The 16,883-nt window shown below is 36.3% G+C and overlaps 2 protein-coding genes across 3 annotated transcripts in view; one reads left to right on the forward strand and one right to left on the reverse strand.

Moving 5' to 3' along the window:
* The first annotated feature begins 1,305 nt into the window (after positions 1-1,305).
* LOC132300165 (soluble inorganic pyrophosphatase 6, chloroplastic-like) lies at positions 1,306-6,802 on the forward strand. The gene is made up of 6 exons (XM_059797145.1): positions 1,306-1,695; positions 2,746-2,906; positions 3,952-4,052; positions 4,172-4,353; positions 5,590-5,688; positions 6,491-6,802. The coding sequence occupies exons 1-6, from the start codon at positions 1,444-1,446 to the stop codon at positions 6,581-6,583; spliced, it is 888 nt and encodes a 295-aa protein (XP_059653128.1). The 5' UTR covers positions 1,306-1,443; the 3' UTR covers positions 6,584-6,802.
* A 2,771-nt stretch (positions 6,803-9,573) lies between these two features.
* LOC132300166 (probable sphingolipid transporter spinster homolog 2) overlaps positions 9,574-16,883 on the reverse strand; it is a 29,146-nt gene continuing 21,836 nt past the window's right edge. For both annotated transcript variants that reach the window (XM_059797146.1, XM_059797147.1), the window contains 2 exons: positions 10,471-10,549; positions 9,574-10,005 (listed from right to left, as the gene is read on the reverse strand). In XM_059797146.1, the coding sequence (XP_059653129.1) occupies positions 9,872-10,005; positions 10,471-10,549 (213 nt within the window). In that variant the 3' untranslated portion in view covers positions 9,574-9,871. The remainder of the gene's footprint in view (positions 10,006-10,470; positions 10,550-16,883) is intronic.

Raw genomic sequence — 16,883 nt, forward strand, 5'->3', positions numbered from 1 at the left:
TACTTTCTCAATCTTTCTCCAATGTGGAAATAAGAAGAAAGAATTATACAAGTCTCTGATTTTATTTTTATTATTTTTTGACTCTGCTATTATGCAAAAATCTTTAATTGCACTTTTTCACCAAATCTAACTCTTTTTGAAAAATAATTTTCATTTAGATTACAATACAAAGGACAAGAATTTTACTACACTACTATTATAATATAATTCACTAAAAACATGAATAGGTGTCTTGGATTTGTAGTAAAAGAAAGTTTAATTTGGAATTTATATTAAATTTATTCTAATCTCAGATTTAAAGGGTTGATTTCGGTACCTCCAAACAAAACTTAATTAAACTCACCGCTAAAAATGATGCATTGTTGAATTGATAAAATGAGTGATGTGGGGTGGCAAAGTTTGACATGATTCGTCAATATCATTCAAACATGATACAAGTTAAGTGGGTTTTGATTGACATTAAACGGGTTCAGGTCGTAAACGGGTCGACACAATTAACCCGTTTAGTTAATCGTGTCATGTATAGGTTGAGGGGTTTAATCCGTTTAACTGTACGTATCATAAACAAATTTCTATTTAAGTTCCAAAATAACTATCTAAACTTATAAATTACAGTTTATACTTTTGTAAATTAGAGTTTATTTAGTAATTTGTTTGATTTTTATTTTATTTTTTCTTTAGAACACGTAAATTAGCCCCACAACACACTTACCATTAAATTAGAGTTTATTTAGTAATTTGGTTGAATTGAAACTTATATTTTTTTTAATATTTATTGTTTGATTGAATATTATTAATAATTTTTATAATAATACTTTGTTTTATTAAATAGGTCATTAAACGGGTTATATATATAATCTACTTGATAAACCGGTCAAATTAGTGTTGAAAGTTCTTGACACGATTATTAAAAGGGTCGTATCCGGATTCGGATTGATCTATTTAATAAAATATTCTTAAATCGACACGATTGCGACACACTTCGACACTCCTAACTGTAATATAGTGCATTTTTGCACCATTGAAATTGCGTCTCAGGTATCTTGTACCGGAGAGGTTTGGATCCTAAACTTGTACCACATGATTGAAAATTTGAAATACATAAATAAATAAATAACTATCTTGTAATTTGTGTGGTATAAATATATTTGATCAAATATATATATATATATATATATATATATATATATATATATATAATATTTTACAAAAATGCAACAATCTTCAGATTTTGGGTTGGTAGAAAAATCATTTGCAAGTTGGGTATTATATAAATATGACACCGCAAGACTCACGAGCGGCCAGTTACACGTCAAACTAGGTCCACTTTTGAGAGAGAGAAGCCTATCAGCTCTCATTGTTTGGTCATTGTTGTGGTTAAAGTTAACAGCTTTCTTCTTCTGTCTCTCATCTCTTTCTAAAGTGAGCCAAAGCAAATCAGCAATGGCGGCCACTAGAGTGATATCCACTATAGCAGCAAGCAATAGCCGAGCCGCCACCACTTCCTTGCTATTGAAAGGTCCGTTTCGATCATCTCACAGTCTCAGTTTGTGCTTCAACAACAGATTGGTACCCAAGAAAAGGTCTTTTACTTGCACTGCTCTTTACAAGCCCTTCGATGTTCAGACCAAAGAAGAAGGCCAACCCGAAACCCTTGATTACCGGGTTTTCTTCGTCGATGATTCCGGCAAAAAGGTCCCTCCTTTTCTCTCTGATTATTTCTGTTTGTCTGCGGAGAAAATGGGAATTTTGAAATTTCCAATATCAGTAGTGTTGGAAGCAAAATCTTATGAAACAATAATTCGTCGGATTCGATATTTATGTTTTGTTTTCTTAAGTGCCAACATGGGTTTTGTTTGGTATGTTTATATTGGGTGTTTGATTATTAAATTACGGTCTAGAAATGATTTAATTTTTTTTTATCCTCAACTATAGTTAAATGGATTGAATTATGGAAATTGAGAGTGTTTGATTATTAGAATATGTTCTAGAAATGATTTCTTTTTATCCTCAACTATAGTTAAATGGGTTTTTAACCAAAAAAAAAAAAAAACGCTATAGTTAAATGGGTGGTTATGGAAATTGAGACTAGTTTCAAATTTGTAGTTCAGTTATCAGTTGAAAAAGGTGAATTGGCATTAGAAATTGGGAGACATCAGAGAATTTGCAATGCTGGGCAGCCTGGGGATGGTTGAATTTTTTTCATATTTGAAGGATTAATTTGTATTTATCTTTGTTTAATTGACAAGAAAAGTCAGGAAGATGATATAACTGTTGAAACCTTATCATCAATTGCCACTCTAAGCCCATGCTACTATAAGATTTTTTGAGTTTTTTTTTTCATTTTTTTTATCCCTTCATCTTCTCAGCAATCAAACTGGCATTGGATGATTTGATGCATAATTGGCATTACTTTGTTTTCAACTGAAGAGCACAGTAGCACACTTTGACTTATTTAGACGTTAATTTCACTACTAGTAATGATGTAAATTTTTCAATATTGTTTTTATGAATATTATATGCTGAAGATTGGAGGGCATGTTCCATTTCAGAATCAGTTTGCTTGATTCAGGAATTTTTGCAAATAAATAGACTTCCTGAAGTATATCCAAAATATTAATATTTATGCTAGAAGAGTGAATTGTAGAAATAATGCATAATAATTTGGGACTTCAAGAATTTGGACTACTTCTCGTCACAAACACCTACCTACTAGTACACTAACATTGTTTGCTTAATGTGCAGGTTTCTGCTTGGCATGATGTACCACTGCACCTGGGTGATGGTGTTTTCAATTGTATTGTTGAAATACCAAAAGAATCAAGTGCGAAGATGGAGGTTGCTACCGATGAAATATACACCCCCATAAAGCAGGATACCAAAAAGGGAAAACTTAGATATTATCCGTAAGACGCACGGTTTGACTTTTTTCTGTGTTTTTTGTATTTTGTAATTGTTGTCATTTAGGTGCTTGAATTATCTATTGTCACTTGTTTTCATATATAAGTATCTAACTTGCTATTGGATGGACCGTTTAAATGGACCATTGGTAGTGCATCAGAAGACGAGACGTGTGTTGGAATTTGGCCATTGAGGGTTTTCATGTGGGAACTTTTCAGGCTTCAATTTAACCATATTGATTACCCTATTTGTATGCCCATCTGCTACTTTCTAGCAAAATTTATTTTATGGATTTAACTCCTGGCATTGCCATTAAATGGCAAGCGCCATGGCATGTGGACTGCATGTTTACTTTATGTTTTTTATACACAGCCCTAAACATATAAGCCCTTAATTTTCTTTTGTGCCACTAGCTGAAGAAGATAGAGATAGAAATATCCTACACAGGATATAACTAAATTATATCATAATTCTTTTCCTTATATTTAGTGTTATTTATAGCAGTTAGGTAGCCTTGAATTTTGAAGACCGGCCAAAAAACTTGGCTGTGTATGCCGAACAAAGGGCACTCATGCTATTCCCTGGATAACACTCACTGTGAAACAATTGATTGGCTTTCTGGGCCATCACGTCATTCACAAGATCTCATAAAACTTATATGATTTTTATTTTAATCTTTAAATAATGTATTGTGCAAAATTCAATATGCAAGTCCAAAGCCAACTTATGTACCTTTTTCTCAGTGTTTTCTATTCTACCATATCTTAGAAACTGTTAGTTCAACAATCCTTGGGTAACAGTGACATTTTTGCCAAAATCTCTAAGGCCATGCAATTTATTGGTAATAGGAATAAGTAAGCCCTATCAAATAAAGATTTTTGTTTTGGCATGGGGAGTTAGCTGCACTCACAAATGATGGATAAATACCATTACTGCTTTGGTTTTACTCACATCATGTCATATTTCTAACATGCATACCTTTCCTTCGTTTTCCCCCCTTGAAATTTTAGTTTCTTATTTATGTTCCCAAATCGTCTTATTCTTTCTCAGGTACAACATAAATTGGAATTATGGATTGCTTCCACAAACATGGGAAGACCCATCATTTGCAAACTCTGAAGTTGATGGGGCATTTGGAGACAATGATCCAGGTTTTTTTTAATCAAAAACATTTTACTTTTCCCATGTACGAAGCAATCTTTTCTATCATAAGAAGGAGAAACAATTGCATACTGATTGAATTTCGTTTGATGATCTCTTCCATTCGTAGTTGATGTTGTTGAGATTGGTGAAAGTCGTGGAAAGATAGGCCAGATTCTGAAGGTCAAGCCCTTAGCTGCTTTAGCCATGATCGATGAGGGGGAGCTAGACTGGAAAATAGTTGCAATTTCTTTGGATGATCCAAGAGCTTCACTTGTTAATGATATTGACGATGTTGAGAAGCATTTCCCGGTATGTTTGTATCCAACTGAGCGTTAATTTATTTTGTAATTCTTAGATATATGTTTTTTAAGTGATTTTTCCTAGATTTATGTGCTGGAACTTGCTGTAATCTTTATATTTCCTGATGCTAGAAACGTATTGTTATGTTAAAATGTTGATTTAAAATTTTATATCATAATTATCATTGTATAATAATCCCACCCCAATTAGTCAAAATAAGTTCTTGTCAGGAAGGTTCACTACTTCACTTCCATAATTTTTTAAAATTATTTAATAAAAAATTTAAGAATTGTCGTTCAAATTTGTATCAACTTTGTAAGTTAATTAATCTTAGGCAGCATCTGTAGGCTTTCATAATTATATAGTTTATCACATAAACATATTAGCAAATTTGAATCCTCAAAATCTGCCTTTGCTTCTTTTTAACCTTCCAACTCGTTATTGGAAGCTTTATTGCCAAATGCCAACTAAATGAATTACTATGTTTGCTGGGCATGTAGCTCTTTCAGGATCAGACTGAAACACTTGCTTATCCTGCATGTGCTTTCGGGGACAGGCATTCCTTATTTTCAGAATTCCAGTCCTGTGGGCCTGCAAAATGCTAATTCTGTTACTTCTATTGTCATTAAAACTCTCATTAATATGCTTTTTTGATCTCATCTTTTGCTTCATATTTGTATTTTTATAATTGCCATGCTAGTTTCATACTTCTTTCACTTTTTTTCCTACATTGGAAAACCTTAGTACCTTACGTTATTTTCTGAGTTACCCTCTGATAATGTCAAAGGTAACTGGCATATATCCAGTCTGCCCCTCCCAGCACCCTCGACCAACGGGTGCCAGGTAACGACCCTTGTTTATTATTTGTCTAGGTGTCACATTATCATGGTCAGGTATGGTAATGATTTTATTGGAGTGCTTCCACAAAAGATGTGTTACTTACCTCGAAGCCATTGAATTAGAGCATTGTTGAATTTAGGGGTGAATCAGGATTCGGAATTTGCTTGAATTGCATTTAGTCAGCTGCAAACTTTGAATGTCCAACAGGTGCCAGTAAAATTTTCTTTTATTGGAATAGGTCCGAATCAAGGGATAAGGTACAGTAGCACAGCAAACCTATGGGTCTTTATTCCTTCTTGTACATAAAGTCATATAAGCTAAACTTCTTAAAATTGATTTTGTCAGTATGTAACTTTGCAGTTATTGTTTGTCATTAACACATGTCTAATCGCGCAATTTATGCAGGGGACTCTTACCGCAATCAGGGACTGGTTTAGAGACTACAAGATCCCTGATGGAAAACCTGCTAACAAGTTTGGTCTTGGCAACAAAGCAGCAAACAAGGTACCTAGTTTGTATACCTCCTTTGATTTTCATTGCTTATGTCCAGTATTTCTCCATTTGCATGACATCATTCTCTACCATAGTGAAGCAGCTTGATAGCCGCAAGGATCTCTGATCAGTTTTCTTAGGAATAAAAGTAATTTTAATTTTCTGTTTACTTCTGCTTCTTAGGAATAAAAGGTATTTTAATTTTCTGTTTACTTAGAAGTTTGGTGCCTCAGCAATAATGGTACTTCCTCACCTTCCAAAATTCACCTTCCAAAATTAAAAGTTGAGAGTTTTAGTCAACCTTTAACTTTGTGACCTTTTTGCTAAGGAAAAAAAAAAAAACCCATCGGTGGGCGAGTTTTTTTTGCTAAAATGGAAAATAATAAAAGCAAAAGAAAAAGAAGAAAAAAAAGAAGTTTGATGCCTCAATAAAGGCACCTCTGATAAATCAATCTCTCCATTGTTTGTGACTTCAATTTCATGTTGCATAAGTAACTTTCCCTTTGATGCAATGCACATGGAATTTACTTATGTGATGCAGCACAAGTACATTAATACATGCAGAGAACTTATTTATATAAATATCCGTATATTGGATTTCAAGCACTTGTAGAGTTATAGGACAACCAAAATGAGAGAGAATTTGTAATTTAATATTCTCAACAAGGAAATCCATTATCAGTAATGGAGCAAGAAACCCATTGTACTATTCAATTCCTATTATCATTATTTTCTTTTCTTTTATTTATATAATTCTATTCTTTTCTTTTATATATATATATATATATTTTGTTTACATGTTTGTAATAAACAGGATTATGCTCTTAAGGTCATCACTGAGACCAATGAGTCCTGGGCTAAACTTGTCAAGAGATCTATTCCTGCTGGAAAGCTATCTCTTGCGTGAATGTCACTTGTGAAGCTGGAGGTGCTGTGGCTTCTGCTTGTTTTCTTCTCAGTGAGACACCATAGATCTTCTCTGTTGCAAGCCTGGTAATTTCATTTGTTGACATGAAAAGCAATTTTTTCCTGTTACTGAGCTGGATTTTTCGACGAATATTGTTTTGTTTTGTCTGATTAAATGTCGGTACTCTATTTGACCAATAAATAAAATTACTTTCTTCCATAGAGAGATTGTCTGTGCTCATGATCAAGTGATATCTTTCATGATAATAACTCTTTGAGGTTTCCTTAAATTTTGGATTGGGGGATAAAATCTAAACTACAAAATTGAAAAATGAAAAAAGAAAGAGGTTGCGTTTAGAAATATTCTGGTAATCTTGCTTTTATGAGAGTAAAAGTGCATCAATGCTCAAGTAGTCGTAAAATATACACATGGTTGTGGCACAGAATGTTGACCAACCGAAGAGACAGGCTTGGTGAGCTTTTTAACCCAACCTAACAAGTTACACTCTCTCTCATGTCTATTTCATATACACCAGACTCCAGTGAACACCTTACATTTGCAAATGACTGGAAGACTTGTAGGATGATAAGATTGTTGTACCGACAGGAAAAACAGAAGCCTCTACCATTGCCATGGGATAGGTGAAATATCAATTGGGGAATGAACCTTGTTGGATAAATGTCTTTTTACTTGTAATACATTCACTTTGTTGATGTGATCTACCCATGATACATTTCCTAAGGAGTGACTTTTCTGCCAATTACACATGCATGATGTGCGTTATAGAACAAAAAAAAATGGTAAATGAGAACTTCTTGTTTTGTGTGTGTGTGTGTGTGTGTGTGTGTGTGTGTGTGTGAGAGAGAGAGAGAGAGAGAGAGAGAGAGATTCTTGTTTTGTGTTTGTATGAATGTGTGAGAGAGATTCTTGTTTTGTTTGTTTGAATGTGTGAGAGAGAGAGATTCTTGTGTGTGTGAGAGAGAGAGAGAGGTATTTGCTTGCAACCAAGAACAAACGAGACAGGAGTTTCACTTATTTGTGTAAAAAATATGATAGCTAGGCCAAAGGCAGGGATCAGTGTGTGGTGTGGGAATATTTTATTGCTTCTGTTGCCAGCACTTGAAGCTAGTTCTAAACATAAAAACATATATACAAAGGATTGTATAGTAATATCATAAAAGGTACCTACATTAAGAGTTGCGCAAGATTTATTTACACATATCAGGTCCTTCCAGCCCCTAAACATATACTACTTTGCCGCCAATCTTCGGTTACCAGCAGCTGAGTTGCAGGTCTTGTTGAAACTTCTTTTCCATTGCAGAATCAGAGAATGACTGGTGATCCACCATGGACTGTTTTGCTTCACATCTTTCTTTTGTTGAGATGGGTTTGTGATCCGAAACCCACTTCACCACTGAGGTCTTCACCTTAAAAAATGGTTCAGTTGCTGGAGTACGAGGATGAGGATGAGTATGAGAAAGAGATGGCTGCGAATCTGATCTGCTGTGGTAACCCAGTATGAGCATTGCTGCTGTTGGTGCCATTGATTTCAATTCTGAATGTGTGTCACACACACACACACACACATATATATATAAGCACACACTGACGCAGTTGAGAGAGTAGGCAGGTTATTTGAGCCTGTGGGCGCTGTTGGTTATGTGAAAAAGGTTGAGGGCGATGAGATGGCCTCATTCAACCACATAGAGACACCACTGACCAACCCGTGAACTCAGATTCAGTGGGCTTGAGTTCAGTTGATCATTGTCACTAGCTTGGTTGTGGGTGTTTGACACGTGTAGCTGCCCACCGTTTCATAACCAATAGATTTGAGGTTAGTGTTCATTGTTGACTTCCTCTGGTCGGTAGGAGCAAGTAACAGTTTGCTGTGGACACCCGTTTTTTTCATGTGCAAACAACCTACTCACGGTTGTCTCACAAAACCTGTTGTCGCCAAAAATAGAAATTTTCTTTCTTCTATATATATATATATATTTTTATCTTTTTCAAATATTTGTATCACTTGGTACAATAGTAAAAAGAGTGAAACCTACTTTTCAAGAACTTTTTATCTTTTTAATATAGTGGGATAAACAAATTTTGGTGTGATTATATTAAAAGAATAAAAAAATTATATTAGACAAATATTATTTATGATAGTTAAAAGTAAATATCATTATATATAGTAAAAACTTAATGTCAAGTGCAACGTTTTAAATTGTGAGAATGATGACTTTGTTCAATGAAGTTTAAAATTCCTCTAATTGATGTCAATTTCAACACATAAATTAGTCGTAATTGTACTTTTGTACTCTTTATCATTACTCTTAAATTTGAATACAATTTATCTTTTTCAACAAAATTAACAGTGTCACACAGAATAGTGACAAGGATTTGTATGTGGATGATAATTTTACCCTCACCTCTTAATGGAAAGGGTTTGAATGCATTCTAATTAAGTTAGACATGAATTTGGAAAGAGAATTAAAAACCCAAACCTACTCCAATTTGGAAAAAGTATATTCTCTATTATTATTTAATATTTCTTTCTTTTTATTGTTTTTTTATAATAATTTAAGTTTTAACTACAAAGATCAATAAAATTGAAGATTATGATCTAAATCATACAAAATGAGTGAGGGAGCTAGAGCGAATGCGAGAGTGAGCGCGCAAAAATTGTAAAATTTAAGTCATACAGATTTTGAACGAAAACAAACGCAACAGCAGCACCCATTTATTTTTTATTTTTTGATAAGCAAAGATCCATCAAAATACCATACAATTCTAGCAACATTCAACAAGCTCATGAGGTTTACCTAAAGAGTAAAGATGAATTGAACACAAATATGCCCAATGTACCATCTAAAAGTTTAGTTCAGTAACCCAGTTCAGCTGAACTAGCATAGAAAATGCTTCTTAAAGTTCAACAATCACTCCATCAGATACATGCTTCAGTCCTTTACAGCTAGAAAAATACTGAGTGAGTTGGGTATTCTGAAAAATTATTTCAAAGAACTATTATTAATCAAACTAGCATTCAACATGAGGATTACACACCCTCTTACAGCAAACAAATTAGAAATGTAAGCCCTAAAACTGCCGAAGCCTTGTTAAGAGAATCATTTCAAAATCTTGCACCGTTCTTTTAAAACTATCAACAATATGAACAGATTCTAACCACAATTGGAGCGTTATCTACAGAAAAGAAAAGCATCAAGCAGAGCATGTACATGAAATTCATGTAAGGCGCACAGCCAGAATCGATTGCTTGTTATTCTGACTAGCACTTTATGGTTCACCAGAAGGTTCGGTTGTTTCTGCTGTCTTCTCTTCAAGCAACGGTGTTGTGTTTGACCTGTCGCTTATGGCTACTTCATTCTCACTATCTTCATTGAATCTGTCCACACTGTGAAGGAAGATACCTGCCAAAGTAGAAGTGGATTACAAAATTTTATTGGAAGTGATTGGGGAGGTTAAATCTTTGCCTAATGGGTTATAACCATTATTCCAATGCTTACCCATCAAAGGGATCGTAAAGAGAGAGAATGAAAGGGTCACTAGTTTTCACTCTTTATTGACCGGGAGGTTCATACAGTGCTGCGCTCAGGCTCAACACCCATATAAAACTCCACGTGGTCGGTTAAGTAAAAGAGCTAGGTCCTTTTTTTCCCTTCTTTTTCTTTTGATAAGAAAAGAAGAAAAAGAATAAGTTTAACCATATCATTTAGTGTCAATGCATGGTCAATTGTAGGGTCTTTATGAATACAAATAGGCTGCATTTTTACCAATATACCATCTGCCTTTAGGAAGATGCTAGCCAATTACCAAGTGCCTACTCTGAGTAAATTCTTGTTACGACATTGGGAATTAACAGACAATAACTTTACCAATAAACCATATTCCAGATGCCAGAAACAGAATAGATGTCAAAATCAGAGCAGTTTTCCTCCAGTTGTTAATATGATCCTGCAATGCATGTCCAAAATAAGGCCAGTTAGTTACTAGTAAGAGCAGGTTCAAAAAGGAAAGTGATTTTATCAAAAGGTTAATCGTTAATATTGAAGAGGAGACTCCAAAAATCAATAACTTAACCAGAAAATTATCACAAATAAATAAAACAAGAAAGTACAAATAGAGAGTTTGTAAAAAGTCATAACCGTAAAGAGTCACAACCGTAAAGAGTGACGATTAAAGAAGGCTATTGCCAAGTGTTCATCCCAATTACGCAATTATGTGGGGAGCTGGGAGAGGAAGACCGGAGAAAGAACTAGTATTTGGCATTATTTTTGTACAAAAAAGGCTGCTTACGGACTCAAACTTTCATTTTTACACTTGCACCCCCAACTTTTATCATTACATCAAGAAATGGCCCCAATTACTAGTGCAACTTTCAAGCTAATTTAGGCAAGTCTACTCTATAGGACTCCAATTTATCAAGCACAAGGTCTATTAAGGTACAAGACACGTAAAACAGGTCTAACAACATTTGCATCCTCGGAACACCTACTTCCCATCTCAGAATAGATAAAATGGAAGTATTTCCCTTTATATATATTTTTTTTGTATGGCAACCCAAACAATATTAGTCGCTAAATTCAAGGGTGTTTTTGCATCTACATACGCACTGTTTATCAAAAGAAAGCACACATAAGAGAGCAAGATTTTATTCTTATTCATCATTCTACGTATTCAATCATCATAAGCTTAAATATGTATCTTATATTTTTGGCAAATTCAAGCATATATCATGTTGAGACTGTAGACTCAAAAGATTTGGGGGATCAATAAATTGTCCTTGCCATGCCTACCACTGCATATGCAGTGTGTTACTAGTTGATTTGTGCATTCACCCATCAATAAACTCAATGAGGAATCTCAGTTTGAGATGATACAAAGTCCTTTCCAGGCTGGGCATTATTATTCAGGGCATATGGAATTCAACATTGCAGCATTTACATATGCTGAACAAGCAGGTTCAGTCAAAAAGCATCAGTGTGCTCATTGCACCATGGTTGAGGGTAACCTAATTAAGAGTAAAAAGAATAACATTGTTGCAAAATTGAAAGTGAAAGCTAAGCATTGTTCAGTAGGACATAGATATATAATCGTCATTGTATATATATGACCGTTCTTTTTTTTGATAAATCTTGTGTATATATGACCATTCTAAGGGTTTATTTTGTAGATATGAAGCATGAAATACTATGCAATAAGAATGGTGAAGCACAAGAGTGGATTGTCATTTCCTTAGGATGTGTGCTTCAATAAGCTGCGGTCCAAAAATTCAATTTTCTTCCCCAAGAAGTGCAACCCTTAATTTTAAAGAGTTGAACAATGAAAATAGATGGCGAGTGCCTGATCGAATTGATCAGGTCATGTAGGAACAAGGTTCAAGTGTACCGGTCTGTTAGCATGCCTCAGCTGCATACATCTCCGCACTTCCACTTGACACCTATTGTAATGATAAACGTCTTGTCTAGCCACGACCTTCTCTTGAATTGTCAAAATTTCTGTCGCTCCATCCCCGCAGGGGCAGAGAACCGGCGCTTTCAACATATCTCCTATCCCTATCACCTCCAGCAATCTCTCATCAATTGACCTTCAACTTTGATATTATAATCTTAAGTTATAATTCAGAATCTAAGAACATTCATAATTCTAAAAACTCTCAATTAAAATTTCACACATTTCTGTAGTTAACTTGTCTAGATGCTAGCATGGAATTCATTTACAATTAGACATCCTGGTATCAAATTTAGATCCCTGGTCTAAAGGCACTGTCAAGGTGAATATCAGGGTAGTCAAATTTGCACTATTCATTTCACGATTGAGCTTCAGTCAGCGGTCATTCGCACTTAGAGTACAATAGTCTTAAATATAAAAAACCATTAGTGTGCAGCGCAAGTAGAAGAGGACTTTCTTCAAAAAGTTGAACACCGTAAGAAGACTAAACTGAGATTGCATTAATAGAGGCAGTTGATGATTTGATCAGATTGTGTGACTGTTTATGGGTTTTAAGTCATTTATTTAAGTCATAAATTTGTCTTCATTTCTGTATACACCATAACGGCCATTTCCAGTTGGAAAGGTTGTCATGGCCAATTCCAATGGAAGGGTGGTCGTTTCCAGTGAAAGGGTGATATGCAGATAAGGATGCAATCTTGAAGCGACACGTGGCTTCATCAAAGGAAGCCATTGGTACAAGTAGCTGCATAGGGACACGTGTCAGCCAAAGAGGGAAGTAGTTACCTCCGGTTGGAAGGAGGTGTGACTTTCCAAGTGGGGTGGACACGTGGCAGGCAGATAATAGCAGTTTTCTACAGTTGGAAAGTTGTTATTGAATGGGATACATGGCAAGCAAAGAAGGAAGCAATTACCTGCACTTGGAGGCGGTTACTTGAAGTTGGAAGGTAGTGGTCCATTCCACTTGGCAGTTCCAGAACGTGGCTAGAAGCCTTCAATTGGCATTGGACCACCAAACCCACTCCTCCAATGCTATAATTCATGGGAGATAATGTCTTTACATGTGTCAACATTATGAAAAGACTAAGGGAGACATGGGACACGTGGCACAAATCAGACGTTCCACATGGCACAAATCAGACGTTCCACTTGGAAGCATCTCGACTGCTGATGGAACTGCCATTGGCGATAAAAATAAGACTTTAACAGAATGAAAGACATCTCCACACACATCAAACAAATCCTATTTTCACTTATCATTTCAATTCATGCACTTTATCTTTTCCTATTGTACTCTTTACTTTTCAAGCACTTTAATTTCTCACACATGTATTTCAATTCCTTTAATTTCTGGCACTTGTACTTTAGTTCCTAGTTTAATAAATTTCAGACTTTCAATTCAGTTCATTTCATTCTTCCATCACCACTTTCATCAAGTATTTACATCCTTTTCCATTCCATCTTTCCATTTCCGAAGCCCTTTTCCACAAAGACAAAAAGAACCTTGCGGAAGCGGTCATTCCAAGCTCTCCACAATCGCCTGATCTTCAAGCCTCTCACAGCCAGATTTGGAACATAGTTTGGCACGCCCGCACCTTCCACCTTCCACTTGGAATGAACATAATTTTTGTGGCAAACAATTTCATGTTTAATATTTACCTTAAGCTCTAGTTAGAATATTTTTGTCATTCTTCTTCTATTTTGTAAGTCATGTGCCTATTATATTTATATGAAGGGTTAGGATTGAATCTTTGATGGGCATCCCATGTGGCCTATAAAAGAGTTGTTCCAAGTTATATTCAGCAGCTTTTGGTATAATCAATATATTCAGCTTGCTACAACAGCTTTCTACCTCTCCCTTTCTTTTAGGATTGAGTTGTGGGTATTTACGCTATACTTTAGTTTGATCTAGCTCTCTCCTTTCCCTTGTTACAGATTTTATTCCCTCTTTCATAGCTGATTGCACTAATTAGCAAGTTAGCCAGACATCATAGGCCCTAACTATAAGAGTTTATCCACATTTTTTTACTAATATAGCACTTTTTGTGTGCGTAAAAGACACCAAATTTTTTTTTTTTTTTTTGGTAAGTAAGAAGTAAATAAAAAGGTGTTCAAAAGGGGAACGCGTCCCTTATACAAAAGTGGAATCGGGGGCTAAGGCCCCAAAGAATCCAAAAAAATAATTAAATCATCGGAAGAGGAGCAAGAACTCCTCTTCACACAATTGAAAAGAGAACGAATCATAATTATAATATAAAGTCTTAGCGTCGCTGTAGACGACTCCTTTCCTTCGAACATTCTTCTATTTCTCTCCTTCCAGATACACCGCCAAACGCAATGTGGGACAATTCTCTAGTAATCGCGTACACCTCTTCTCACACGACATCCTCTCCAAGCATGAATCAAATCCTTAGAAGAACGTTGCATTACCCAACGCATGCCAAACAACCCAAGAATAAGATTCCAGCCGTCGTGCGCCACGGGACAATGCATGAGGATATGATCAACTGACTCACCATCTTACTTGCATAGGTAACACCAATTAACAAAACAATTCCCCCTCTTCCTCAAATTATCAATCGTCAGTATCTTACCCCATACAGCAGTCCAGACAAAGAATGCTACCCTAGTTGGAGCCATAAAACGCCAAATGGTCTTCCACGGAAAGTCAAGGCTATCAAAATTAGATAGCATAAGAACAAAGATCGCACTTCGAAACGACCATGGGAAGAAGGGATCTATGTCAGAGCGTCACAACCTCTACCAACTCCCTCCTGCCGATACAGCTGATCCAGAACAACATATACCTCGTCCAACTCCCAATCCTGAAAGGAACGCCGAAAGTGCACGTCCCACGTAATCCCACTACTATCAAGTCGATAACAGTCAGCTACGTAGGCGTGTCTGTCAACTGCAATACTGTATAATATGGGAAATGTATGAGATAAAGGCTGATCACCACACCAAAGATCATCCCAGAAACGAACACATCTGCCGTCACAAACTTTGAATCTGATGTGAGAAAAGAAGACATCCCATCCCTTCCGAATGGATTTCCACGCCCCGACTCCTCCCACAAGAGAAACCAGACGAGTAGACCAGCAACCAATCTCTTTCCTAAACCAACGTGAGACTAGCCTTCGCCAAGGATGATGTCTTTCCCTCCCGTATCGCCACAACCATTTACCCAGGAGAGCTTGATCAAAAGGAACCAATCTTCTGATAACAAGACCACCCAACTTCATGGGCTTGCAAACTTGCTCCCATCTAATAAGGTAATACTTAAACTCTTCTCCCCTTCCGTCCCAAAGGAAATCCCTTCGAATTTTTTCAATCCTATCAACAAAGGAGCATGGAATTTGGAACATAGATAAAAAATATGTGGGAAGGCTCGATAAAGTGCTCTTTATAAGAGTGACTTTACCCCCCTTAGACAAGTATTGCTTCTTCCATCCTACCAATCTCTTCGCATACCTGTCAATCATAGGATCCCAACTCCCCACTCTCCTGGAAGAAACCCCTAGGGGCAAACCCAAATAAGGAATAGGAAAATAACTCACCCTACACCCAAGGACTGCAGCTAAAGAAGAGATATCCTGAACATTCGCTACCAGGACAAGCATGCTCTTAGCTACGTTGACGTTCAGCCCCGAAACCGCCTGAAAACAAGCCAGGATGCACCTCAAATATCTAAGTTGAGACACATCAGCATCACAGAAAACCAAGGTATCGTCTGCAAAAGTAGATGAGAGATTTCCACTTGATGGACTAAATCTCTGCCCACCCTAAATCCCTTAATAAGGCCAAGATCCTCTGCTCTTCGCATAAGTCTACTTAAGTCCTCCATAACAATTAGAAAAAGGAAAGGCGACAAAGGATCTCCTTGTCTTAAGCCCCGAGTACACCTAAAAAAAACCAACAGGAGATCCATTCACAAGAACTAAAAACTTGACAAACGAGAGACATGTCCTAATTCATTTCCTCCATCTACTTCCAAACCCCATTCTTTGTAATAAATATAGTAGGAAATTCCAATTCACATGATCAAACGCTTTCTCAATATCAAATTTGCAAAAAACTCCAGGGACACCACTTCGCAATCTGGAATCCACACATTCTCCTGCAATAAGAACTGAATTTAGAATTTGCCGTCCTCCAACAAAAACATTCTAGGAATCCGAAATAATCCCATCCACATTACTTCCCTCGTCCTTACAGCAAGCACCTTAGCCATGAGTTTGTAAATACAACCCACTAAACTAATTGGTTTAAAATCCTTAATGTCAGGAGCGCCTCCCTTCTTAGGGATAAGGGCAATGAATGAGGCATTTAGCGACTTCTCAAAGATGCTAGTAGAATGAAACTTCTGAAATGTACCCATCACCTCGTTTCTCACTACCGCCCAACTTTCCATTAGAAAACGCATAGTAAACGCATCAGGCCCCAAAGCTTTGTCCCCATTATAACTTGATAAAGCCTTTAGAACTTCATCTTTAGTAAAAGGAATCTCAAGCCCATCTCTATCCATCTCAGAAATAGCCTCAAAATAGAGTCCGTCAAGTATGGGTCTCCAAGCTAACAACTCGGCGTAAAGCTTTTGATAGAAAGAAACGATCCCATTACGCACCTCTTCCTCCCTCCATAACTCCACACCTTCTACCAGAATTCGTCCTATGTGATTACTCCTTCTGTGAGCATTAGCTAGTCTATGAAAAAAATTTGTGTTACAATCTCCCTCTTTTAGCTAAAGAGCCCGGGATTTTTGTCGCCAGGAGATCTCCTCCATACTAGAAATCTCAGCAAGAACTGCCTGACAGGAGACTCTCCTAGAACGTAG

The sequence above is a fragment of the Cornus florida genome, unplaced genomic scaffold (genome assembly GCF_030987335.1).
Source record: "Cornus florida cultivar Cherokee Brave unplaced genomic scaffold, ASM3098733v1 CherokeeBrave_3.0.0_Hap2_Chr03, whole genome shotgun sequence".
Classification (NCBI taxonomy): domain Eukaryota; kingdom Viridiplantae; phylum Streptophyta; class Magnoliopsida; order Cornales; family Cornaceae; genus Cornus; species Cornus florida.

Bases quoted from the DNA above. Each gene is read 5' to 3' on its own strand.
- LOC132300165 (XM_059797145.1), top strand. From the start codon at position 1,444: ATGGCGGCCACTAGAGTGATATCCACTATAGCAGCAAGCAATAGCCGA. The intron at 1,696-2,745 runs GTCCCTCCTTTT...CTTAATGTGCAG, and splicing joins TCGATGATTCCGGCAAAAAG to GTTTCTGCTTGGCATGATGT. The intron at 5,689-6,490 runs GTACCTAGTTTG...TGTAATAAACAG, and splicing joins GCAACAAAGCAGCAAACAAG to GATTATGCTCTTAAGGTCAT.